General features: G+C 36.2%; 1 protein-coding gene across 1 annotated transcript; it reads left to right on the forward strand.

The window, feature by feature from the left end:
* The first annotated feature begins 1,742 nt into the window (after positions 1-1,742).
* LOC140153717 (uncharacterized) lies at positions 1,743-11,752 on the forward strand. Its single transcript, XM_072176541.1, has 5 exons — positions 1,743-1,862; positions 3,522-4,817; positions 5,718-5,843; positions 6,480-6,684; positions 10,440-11,752. The coding sequence occupies exons 1-5, from the start codon at positions 1,785-1,787 to the stop codon at positions 10,766-10,768; spliced, it is 2,034 nt and encodes a 677-aa protein (XP_072032642.1). The 5' UTR covers positions 1,743-1,784; the 3' UTR covers positions 10,769-11,752.
* Positions 11,753-12,999: the final 1,247 nt, after the last annotated feature.

The raw sequence follows: 12,999 nt of genomic DNA on the forward strand, positions 1-12,999 counted from the left end.
CCGGCGCCACCATCTGTATTTTTCCCGTTAGGGCCTATATTGTATTTTTCCCCGGCCTACATCATAGGCCTATTTGTAACCATCAGTAGGCCTAATCACGAGTTGATTTTTTAGAAAAAATAGTTTTTCAGTGACTGTGTTTTATTTCGTGCTAAATTATGAAAATCAAAATTTACAAAGCAGGTTGCACTGAAGAAAATAGGTGAAAAATAAGGAAATTTAGCCCTAATGGATCTCGAATTTTACCCTCAGAGTCCCGCTCGGCTGATAATTGATTTTTTGGCAAAATTGACCGAAATGGTAGGCCCTATAGGCCTATTTTGTGGACTGAATATGACCCCTCCCCCACCAGCAGCGCGCGTATAGGAGCTCGTATAGGCCTAGTTACCGTAAAATTGGGTAACTTCGGTCAGCGGGTAGTTGGTCGGTCAGATATATATTTTTAATGGTTATATTTTCGTATAGCAATATTGTTTTTAGTCATATTTGGTGTCAATTTGTTAAGAAATATTTGGAAGAAATAATAGTTGCTCATGTCCAATTCCTAGAAATTTTAAACCAAAAATGAGCATTTTTAAACATTTTTTGCAGAAAAAATAAAATTCGATGTTTGTGAGCAAGGATGTGTGCTTGATTAATTTGGCAAGGGGTCAAATGTCACAAAAAACCACAACTTGCCCATAGTACAGCGAAGATCAATTTTTTTGATTTTTTTTCTTCATGGAATGTCTGACGGTGACCAAAGTTGCCCCAAATGCGGGGTAACTTTGGGCAGGCTATTTTTTAACCCCTAGGGCAGGCTTCCTATTTAAAGATTTTTTTTCAACTTGGTGTAGAAGGGAACCCTAATGTCATAAAAAAGAGATAATTAGAAATATAATTGGTTTTGTTTGGAAGCAGTGGTTTAAAAACTCTGAAAAGTGCCCAAAATTACCCCATTTTACGGTATTTTTTAGTGTGATGGGGAAAAGCCAAATTTTCGACCCAATCATTTGTTGTCCCATTTTTAGTCATTTAAAGCCTTTAATAATGTACGATTTCCGTCAAATTTTAATTTTGTTATTCTTCATTCAAAATGTTGAAATAATATTAGTAATAACTGCAGGGAATGGTTGCTGTCCATTTTAAGCTGAAAGTGAAAAAAATCCCACTGGTTATTTTGGCCATTTAACATGCAGTTCTATGGGAGGACATAAAATCATAATAAAAAAATTATGACTTTATGTCGAACTTTGCTCTGTTGACCTACAAAGACAACAAATTTGGCCGATTCCATTTAGGTGCAAGTTGGGAGTTGGGACATGTGTAGGCCTAAACATTAGGCCTACAAATATGCAAAAAAATCAGCTTTGAAAAATTACCCAACTTCATATTATAAGATCGTACAGTATGGCTTTAATGATACTTTACACCCCATTTCCATCCTAAAATGTCTGTGGGGAAGTTCCGCCTGGCTCCCCTTGATATCAAATACCCCCCCCCTTTAGACCCGGTCACTTTTGGATCACCCTGTAAAAGACTTATTGTACAGGGAAATTCCAGTATGAGAAAATCACTATAAATATTCTAGAAACAATAAATCGTCTTGATAATCTCGTTTGCATATTATAAACGCAGGTGTCCAAAACAGTGTTCCGAGATCGCTATGTAGCACACAAAAGTCTTCTCAATGAGATTATACCACTCAGTAAATTTGGCTGATTCCATGTTTTATTTTGTCACGTACATTTTTCCATAGGAATTTAGCTGTGAACACACGGAACAACTACTGTCATTTCGGGAACATGGCGCTGGTCATGAAACTTAGGAGCAGATGTAAGAAAGGTTGTGAATGCGAAAATGGCACAAATTTTCACAGTAAAGTAAGTGGCTGGGTAAAAATAGACAGAAAACATTCTAAACTTCAATATGAGGCTATTTATAATTGATAATGTTTCTTGATATGTGCACATAACAGCATCACCAAATGGTAACAAAACAATATGCACAACATGAGAAGTTTGCTAAAGCTTAAAAAATAAAAAGCAGGATTCCTTTTTCACAAATTATACATGTAAAAATTAGTGTCCACCGCGGAATTGTACAGTGCCAACTGGCTTGTGCTCCTTTATCACTGAACAAATTCATCCAGCGACGTTCTGGAAATAGCAATCGCTGCTTGATTGGATTTGAATCATCAATATGATCAAATGTAATGCCGCGCCGCGCCACGCCGGTTCTCATGGCAGTCATGGATGCATCATGAACACTGAACATGTCGAGTTCATGCATACATGACAGTTCTGCACTTACTGTAATCGGTGCATGACATGATAATGATTTAAGTACATGAAACTGAAAGGCAAAGGCAAACCGTAGTTAACGCATAAATTGCTAGTCGGCCAAATTGGCCTAAACCGGGGCCCAAACACAATACATATTTACATACATGGCTCGAAATAAGGAGGGCCCAAACCAAGGGTCTTCAGCCCCCGAAAATCAGTGAGGGCCCGCAAAAGATACATCTTGTTTTTTCTCATAAACATATTGAAATTTGGCATTCCAAATCGGTATATTTCCGAAGAAATCATTAAAAAACTGCCGAATTATAGCCAAAATAACAATTTCTCGATCATGAGAGGATGTACCTTCTGCGTCAGTGTAGGCCTACTTTTCATAGAATAACACGATCGCGCGACCTGCATGACCGAACCTTGCCTAGCAACGACCATATGATTGGTCAATTCTCAAAAGCTGTGTTTGCACCGTAAGCGCCGGTATTTGCGTAGTACGCTCGGCGCAAATAACTGTGCGTACCCAAGTTGGCTCTCATGATCGAGAATTTAATATTTTGGCTATAGTCACAAATATGGCATACCATGAGACTAATTCTAAGGCATTTTTTTGATGATATTCTCGGAAATACACTGAGTTGGAACTTCTAATTTCAATAATTGTAATAATTTGTAATTGTAATGTAATTAGAAAAATAGGGCCTTTCACTTGAAATCAATATTTTATTACATGATCATGATGATTATCTTATAAATTAAAAGCACTGTAGACTACCAATATCACGCTGTATAAATGTCGGTAATTCCATTAGGAATTAGTCACATTTACAAAAAACATTTACATGTTCTTTTTGCATGAGTGCTTGAAAGGAATGACATTTTATGTTATACCGTACGTAAGTTTTAAAGAATGATTTTCCAAACATATCAGGTCACCTTCCTCTTCCCTATTTACACTACTTCCTACAATTTTTCAAATGCAAAAGCCGCCAGAAATTAGTTTCCTTGTGCAATTTCCTTTCAGAAAATATGTATACATTTATCTAGCACTACTTTTGGGCTCTGTTACTATTACGATTGAACGCCTCGCGCTACAAGAAGTTGGATGCAAGTAAATGGCATAACTTTTGATCCTCCTGTTGTTATATGAGGACATGGTGGATCCCAAGTGTACACATTATGTAAATGCTTGGGGGGATGCCTGAACTAACTTATTACTACTTTTCGTGGTTTTTTTTTCTTCTACAGTATGCTAACAAGTCCAACAAACCCACGGCCATAGATGCAAAGGTTGCGCAAACAACAAGCGGTACTTGGGTAGTTTCAAATGCAGCTTCAAACCCACCGGTACTCACCGATTCCAAAGAGAACAGAAACTTAATCAGAAAGAGCTCAAGGTCTAAAATGAGTTCACATACTCAGAAGAACACTAAAGAAAATCAGAATTGTAAGACAATGTTAAGAAAGGCAGGCAAACGTGGTTGTTCCGAGTACCCGAAGACTGATGCTGATGTGCCAGTTAAGGTACAGAAACTTGCATCTACCAAATCGAGCAAGGAGCACACCAAGTGCTCTCGTCAGATGATTAAAGCAGAAAGTCTAACTCAAGAGCCAAAGAAAGAATTGAATGCAGATATTGTAGTCAAAGAAAAACCAATGTCAGAAACAGTACCTAAGGACACAGTTGCAATTGTGAAAAGTGTTACAGCAAGAACTCGAAGAAAAAACCCACGTAGGAAATGTGTACGTGATAGCCAAGGTGCTTCCTCTCATCGAGGCAGATCAAAGATTTCATTGAAGAAACAGACCAGTGTAGAAACAAATGAGCATGAAATTGTGTGTGATTCAGTAGATATTCAAAAACATGTACCATCCACATCAGCTTCATCATCATCGTCATCATTTACTAGCATTACCACAGAGACACAGAAAATTACGTCAAAAACAAAATTGTTGGAAGAGCAAGTTGCAGAGTTGAAGGAAGAAATCAGCAAAGAAAATGAACAGATTGCTAGACTGAAACGGTTGTTATCGAAAAGACAGGTTGTAAAAGGTGTAGTGGAAAAGAAGAAACAACAAGTACAGCAAGTGGAGAGTAGGAAACTTATGAGAAGCCTTGATAGGAAAGAGTCGGAAATGGAGAAGAGAGCCACGCAACTGGAGAAGAGATTGCAAACGGAGGTGAAGATCAATCAGAAAGAGATGCAGAAGTTTAAGAAAGAACTGAACTCCAGATGGCAGAAACAAGTGGACAGAATGCAGTCAACAATCACCAAAATGAGACATGAACTCAGGACTAAAGTAATGTCGTGGAGAAAAGAGAAAGAAAGTCTAGAACACGAAATGGAACAGAAACTGGAGGGACAGAAAAAGACATACAGTCGGCATAAATATTTCAAAACGTGTAAGAGACAGCTGAAGCAAATGCAAGTTGACTTGGAGAAGCAGAAGTTGGAAGTTGAGAAAGATGGGAAGAGTGATGCAGATAAGACAGTCCAACTGAAAAAACTGGATGCTGAATTAAGCGAATTGAAAATGTTGATGGTGAGTGTAAGAAAGTTTTTTAAACATGTTTAAGTTGACAGGTTTTTACAGATTCATGTCATGTATGCTGGCTGTCTGATCAATTCCTCTCAAATAGTCTGAACAAAAGACGAGCACAGTATACTTTTGTTAACTCCCGGACCCGAACAAACCCGACAGCCAAACACTCCAGATCGAACTGGCCCGGTCATCATTTTTCTGTGCCCTGAATCAGGTTGACCCAATCAAAAGTGTTCCCTGACCCTGTGCTATCCGTTTTCAACCCTGCTGAATGCATATAGCACTGCAGAGTCAAGATGTCTACATTCATACAGGACATGCAATGTAATAATGAAAATTGAATTTTGATAAATCCACTTGCCCTGGTTAAAGCTCTGTTAGTTTTCACTCATGACAACTAGTACCCAAATCCAGAAGTAAAGCACATGGCAGCCATTTTTGTGTACCAAATTCTGTGTACTAGTAAAATGGCTGCCATATTGCTTTGAACTGAATAGTGCAGGATATCACGCTCAAAGTTTATAGGCTCATGGTGGACCCAGAAGATAACTTTGGAATGAATTCAAATTTGGTGTAGGTTATTTATTTGACCAGTGGCATATTTTAAGAGTAGGTACTGTACAAAAAATTTGGTTGCCATGAGAAGGGTTTGATGCAACCTACTATTCACTCAATAAGTAAACTTAATGGAAATATTTTGTCATTATTGGATGAGTAGTTATTATCATCATCATGTGCCCTTAATGAAATGCATATAAAATCATCAATACAAATAAATTTTGGCAAATGACGTTCTCTCCCATCTGTTAGGTTTCTATTATAAAGTTTCAAATAATCTTCCCTTACCATTTTCAAATATATAATTGTCATATTTCTGATTTCTGATATTTTGTTTGACAGAACTTAATCTCAATGTCGCCCAAGGAACACATGAAGGCAATGGCCAAGAAGAAAGCAAAAGAACGACTGTCTAACTTGATAGAAGAGGATTTACAATGCCTAATCTGCGCAGAAATTCTCATCCAGGTGAGTGGATATGGTAGAGCCAATCAAGATTGAAGGTAACAGGTGGACACAGGACAGAATTACCCTGTGGTATGAAAGTCAATCTATTTTATTTGGGGGGGGGGGGGAACATATTGCAAGTTTCATGGTCCAATTTGTGTGTGGCAAAACCACAATATATAACTTGACAGATAATATATCTGTCCGATATCTGTCGGATACTTTACTGCTTTTCCATCAGGTCTTGCTAGCTGTCTTATCTCCTGTAAGGGGGATGTCATTTTCTTTGCAAGGGGGTGGGTCCTGAATATGCCTCCATTCCGCACACACTTATTCACAACAAGGTATTCCACAATGGTTATACGAAATGTGTACCCTTGGTGGAAAGAAGGTGCACTTATGTTCAGATTTTTATTGTAAAGCCCTTGATAATTTTACAATGCCCCCTATTTTTGGTAAAAAACATTCTGTGACCCCATATTCATGACCCACACCATTTCGAGGGAAATAACAGCCCCCTTGGTGTAATATAATTATGGCATGCAACTTATCTTTACATCATTTTACCAAAAATATTGCCCTCCAAACCATCTTGTACAGTGTGTATTTGTTTTGTGTATTATTTATGTTTTGTGTGTGTTCTTTGCATATTTTTAGGCCACAGTTCTAAATTGCAGCCATACATTCTGTAAGCACTGTATCACCCGTTGGACCAAGCGTAAAGACCTCTGTCCTGTATGTCGGACGACCATCACTTCTAAATTTAGCCTTGAGAATCTTGATAGATATATAGACAAAGTAGTGGACAAATTTGACGATGCCTTTAAAGAGAGACGAAAAAAGGCTTTGGATGACCGAACCGGTAAGGAGATACTAGTTTTGCTTTTACAGTGTACACAAGATTTTTATGAGATATAGGAGGGTTTTGTTCAGGATTTCTCTAAAGAGATCCATTGGCATTTCTGTTGGTTGAGGAAGCTAGAAATTACAGTTGTCTTTACACCATCTTTTTCCATGAAACAAACTTTGGATTGGAGAAATATGAGGCACTGGTGGAAAGGTGGGATTACATAGGGGATTATAAATGGTTGGTGCACCTGGCGCACACAGTATTTTGTAATTTCCTGACCCTGCAAAATGGATGATTGGTGATGATAGAACCAAGGAGATAGTAGGGCATGTAATACAGGCTATACATGCCTACAGTGGCTCTCAGGTAGTCCATACAGGACCAACGCAATATGTAGCACTATTATCAACGCCGTCAGGCGTTGGTCCTTATAGATTGGTGCTCTACCCCAGCAGCGCAATCGAATTACCATAAGCAGTGACCTGAACCAACCCAGTTAATGACAACGTAATAACTCCAAATATGGTTGGTAACCACGCCCATCATTTAACCGCATCTGTTATGTAACTGGGACGAGTACGCTCTAGTCATCTCAATCGATTGATTTTGAGATTGCATGGATCAAAACACTTCACACTTTTGAAGTAGCTGGGTTTCGATAGACCAGCTGTGTAGGCCTAAACTGTGATATCATATTAATTTATTTTGTAAAATCAGTGTTATTTTATTAGTCTGGTTCTATTGGAAATGTGCTTATTTAAGCATCAAGCGGCAAGTTCGCGTAAAAGCTGGCAACCACATTGTTTTGTTTCATTCGGGTATGCTGAATTCAAAACTTAATTTTGTCAACCATTGGAACTCCGTGACCCTCAAAAAACCCCTCAAACACCCTACATGCTCATAGTCATATAGGGGGCAAAAATTAAACATGCTCCAAATTCACTAAAAAACATGTCAAATTATTTGTCTAGGTCCAAGGATTACAAAAGTAAAACATATTTGCACGTAGGACATATAGTTACCAAGTAGGCTCGACAGGTCCAAGGTCAATTTGCATGCTAGGGGTGAAAAAGTAAAAGTCACTCCGATTTTCGAAAAATGGATGCAAACTGTTCTTCAAGTTCAAGGGATTCTTTTTTTAATCACTCAATCGTTGTTTCATTCAACCAACATCCGCCCAATAAGTATTCAACAAACAATCAATAAAACAATCAGAATCATTTAATGAATTGATTAATGAATTATTTGATATGGAGGTCATCCAATCAATCAATATAATATAATAATATAATATAATAGAATCACAATAAATTAATAGTCAGTCTGATGAAATTAAATTTGAACTACTCATCAAGCATCAATCAATAATCATTAGATTCGATCAATCGATCAATTATTAACAAATTACATTGTAGTCTCGCAATTAATGTACCGTATCTTGGTGTTAAAATATCAATCAATCAAGTAATCGAGTCAAGCAACCACTCAATTTATAATCAGTCTCTCAATTGTCTCTTCATGGTCTTACACTAGGATCCACATTATGCTCATCTATAATTAATAAGGGCACAATTCTTTAACCCCAATACATTTGTATAGTCATTGAATGACCTTGGAAAATTTGGATACAAAACTCATACTCTGAAACTTGAGGTCAAATTTGCACTATTGAGTATTTAATTGAGGTTATTGAACTATGTCATTAGGATGAGGCCATTCACGTGGTCCATAGTGTTAGATCTGGCAATCTCAATCAGTCAGCCAAATAGTTATTGACCGCTCATAACTTCATCAATCTCAAATTAATCAGTCTCTCAATCAACCAATCTACCAATCATTCATTCTATAATTCAATTACAAATTGCATTCGTTTATAATTCATATGCATGATATTCATTCATTAGTGACTGATTAAGCATCAATAATCATTAATACTCTGGTTCTGATATGATTAGTCTTTGATCTAAAAATCTCTAAACAAAAAAAAAAAGCAAGCAAAAATGAAAGAAATCATAATTTCTCGATATAAGCTATATAAGCCTGATCAATGGCAATATATAAATCAATCAGCGAAAATAAAATAAATAAATGAATAATTAATGAACACACATTAATAATAAAACATAAATGATGATACATGAAATAAATGTAATTATATGCCCGTATTAAATAATGAAAGAAAGAAAGAGAGAAGGAAAGAAAGAAAGAAGGAAAGAAAGAAAGAACTTGCTGAACTTTTTTTTTTTCAAGAAAAGGAATTAAAGTAAATAAATGCGTGAAACCCAAAGTTTTTATGAAGCGTGTGTCCTCCAATTCTATATTTTTCTTAAACATGTTAAACGAATAGGCCAACTATCCCAATTAATAGAGGTTGCGCATATGACGTATCATACCGTTAATATGGTGGTATACTCAAATCCATTCAACAAAAGCATGATTGCAATCTACCGAGACAGTTCGTCTCACACACATAACAAATGCACTACGATCAAATAGGTTTATGACAACATTTGATTGAATGGACTGCACTGCAATCAATAATTTCAAGCACAACCTTTATAAAAAAATAGTAAGGAATCGAGGTTAACCAGGACAATATTAAATGTAGTGATGACAAAAGGAATTGATTGTGCGCAACCTACAGGTCAGTGAACTGAGGGTAAGAAGAAAACCGAGTATTATAACAGGATTAACACATGCAACTGAAGAGGGTTAATAATCAATTTTGTTACGCAATACTGGTGTCAATTCCAAGCTGGAAGCTAGTATTCTGGTAGCAGGTAGGCAAGCCACACCTACTGACAGCTATTGATGATATTTAGTCAATCGGATTGGCTGAATATCATTAGTAGCTAATCAGTAGGCGTGGTTAATCAGTTTGAGATTTCCCTCGACTTTCCAGGTCAGGATATGTCTAATCTAGAAGGACCCACGCCTGACGGCGTGGACTATCGTACTAAATGGAGCGTGGTCCTCCTTGAAGGACTACTCTCAGGGGTCAGAGAATATACTTAAATGGTGTACATCCATATCAAGATGATGCACTTGCTAGGAATAAATACCAGACTCATTTCAAGTGGAGATCAATTCAAATCATCGCTGAAGTCACATGGTTAAGGAGTGTTCTCTGTATTCTTAAACCATGTGACTTAGGGATGATTTGAATTTGAAGTGACCTCCACTTGAGATGAGTCTGGTATTTATTCCTAGCTGTTATGTAAAACGAGACACAGGTAGTAGCTGACAAGTGCATCGTGTTGATATGGATGTACACAAATTACAAGCCCCTATCATTTCCCCAGGATACAGGTGGGGGAAGTACATTGCACTTGAAAAGTGCATAATATAATAATATCAGTAGATAGATAAAGCATTTAGCTTCAAATAATGATAAGATATATAAATAAGCCATCAAATAAGCAGGCGTCAGGAGCAAATTTGCCATCTTAAAGCCAACAATTGCTCCTGGGCCTTGTAAAATTCACACAAACCGGGAGCCATTTTCTAAAATAAATTGCTCCTGGTTCCAGTTTGGAACTTGATGCAACAGTGCTGGTATGCATTATGCTATATTGTTACAGGATTTACTATTTGAAAATTGCTCTTGTTTCTTCAGAAATGGCTCCTGGTTCTTGTAAAGTCCCAGTGAAGCAGGAGCAATGTTCAAAAATAAATTGTAAATTGCTCCTGGTTCCAGTCCGCTTATTTCAAGGCTTGGATATAAACAGAATCATAGTAAAGTTACTTCTTGTGTGTTTGAATTGCAGAGCAAGAGAGGCAACTCCGGCGTCAAATAGAAGCTGGTTACTTTGATGAGCACAGCGACAGCGACTCCTCCGATGATGACTTCTGGGATGTATGGGATGACGACGACGATGAAGACTTGTCAATTGACCTTGATGATGATGATGATGATGATGCTGATGATGCTGAAGGCTCGTGGGATGATTGGGATGATGATCTTCTGAGTGATAACAATGATGATGTCAGTTCTGATTCCTCTTCATCCTCCGACACAGATGGTGACTTTAATGATGATGACTTTAACGATGATGGCGATTCAGATGGAGATAGCTATGATTGTGTTATATGTTAACAAGTGCTATACATTGTAGATTGTATCAAACATATTTGTATCGTATTACATAGTATAAAATTTGTTAATTGGTGGCGCTTATAGTCCATAATTTTTCAGGGGGGCTGTGTGATGACAAAAATGTTTGAATATTACAAAGTCTTCAAGAGGGAAAAATTAAGACTAGGTGTGTCACTTTGAAAGAAAGAAACATCAAAGCTGTTGGGTATAATAGGCATATGAATTATGAAAGAGTCAGTCAAGATAAATTTGGATTTTTTTTAGGGGAATGAAAAAAAATATATGAACCCAACATTGTTTCTGTGAAATTCGGGATCATATCGCAAATTTGCTTCTCTCATACCAAAAATAGTTTATATAGATAACTTTGTTCAGGCTCTTTTGTTTAGAAATTGGCTATTCCTGAAGTTAGTGGCAAACTGATCACTTGTACATTTATAAAGATAGCAATTCCTGAATTCCCAGACCAAAGTTGTGTTATAATAACAACTAAAATCGCATAAAAATTGGAATTTCCAGTTCACAGTAGACTACAATTGTTTGACGTGAAGACAACATTTTTTTAGGAATCCCAAACTTTCACAAACATTTTAATATTACTCAAAAAGTCTGAAAGAATGATTTTACCATGTTTTTGTTACTCAACCCCACCATTTTGCTATCAATGTTTTGAAACTGGTACTATGTATGTGTAATTAATAGGTGGAAGAAGTATGTCATAAAATTGAATTGCTTTTTACGGGGTGGGGTATGAATGTTAGGACAGTATTTTTGTGGGACATGAGAGCACATCAGACATTGCATTCTGATGTCCATCTGATATCAAATAATTTTGATTTTTTGAAAAGTCCCGATATAATACACATTTTATGGCAAATTATAATTTTGATATTTAACAGTCCTCGAAGTAAACTTTATAAATCTAATGAATATGTACTTAAAGTGTATGTAGCTGGGATGAAAAGCCAACAATCAATTGAAAATTTTGACTTCATATTGAAGATATTAAATTTGCCCCCAAAACACCAAAAAATTAAGTCTTTTGGGGAAAAAAATCTTCAATGTATATGAAAGGTCAAAAAAATTTCAATTGATTCCTGGCTTTTCATCCCAGCTACATACACTTTAAGTACATAATTATCATTAGATTTAGAAAGTTTACTTCGAGGACTGTTAAATATCAAAAATTTTAAAGATATCAAATTTTAATAATTTGGCATAAAATTTGAATTATATATCGCAAAGTTCAAAAAATCTAAATTATTTGGTATCAGGACATTCCTCGTATTCAGAATTCAATTTGATATGTCTGATATGCTCTCATGTCCCCAAAAAATACTGTCGAAACGTTCATACCAAGAGCCCTTAACTCTAGATACTTCTATATCATTATTATCATTACATATTACATGTATATGACTCGTTCCTGCCTTGTAATTAGTAAGAATTCTAATTGAGATTGCCATTTGATCGCGGGTGTTATTTGTTATTATGCAAATTTCAGTAAGAAGGTAATAGAATGGAACCTCGTTAACACAAAATTGCAGGGGCCTTGGATTATAATTTGTGTTAAAAGGAATTAGTGTTAACAGGCTATAATATATAAAGGTATATGCTTGGAACTGAAAAAAGAATGTGTGTTATCAGATATTTTGCCGGAACCAATTAACGAGTTTTCAATGTATAGTAAGGCAAAACAAAAATTTGTTGTGTTGCCATCCGCGACTGACCATGAATTCTGAAATATCAGGGTTGCATTTTTTTAATGATGATTTTGACAGATATGCTTTATGTTCAAAATATCAATGTGTTCCACTTAAAAATGAATGTTTTATTGAAAAACTAGTCTTAAATTGATTATCTAACAATTAAACTGTAGTCAACATTGACAAATGTCCTCATGGAAGAAGCAGCATTTTTAAATGCTGCTTGTTTTGAGATTTAAAAAAACTGAAGGTTTAAAAAAGAAAGAGAAAAAAAAAATTGACCGACCGATCCAACCTTACCATTTTTCCCACTTGAGGGCAACACAACAATTTTTTTGCCTAATTCTTGGGCACATGCTAGGTGCATGAAAGAAAGTTGGGTGCTACAGTGTACAATGTATTATATAGCGGAAATTACCACCACAAAAAAGTTATCTTGACTTATTTGTTGTCCAGCAAATATTCTTGTTGTAACAGATATTACAAATTGAAACAGTTGTATTACTATACAGACTACACAAAAGG

This window comes from Amphiura filiformis, chromosome 5 (assembly GCF_039555335.1).
Source record: "Amphiura filiformis chromosome 5, Afil_fr2py, whole genome shotgun sequence".
Lineage (NCBI taxonomy): Eukaryota > Metazoa > Echinodermata > Ophiuroidea > Amphilepidida > Amphiuridae > Amphiura > Amphiura filiformis.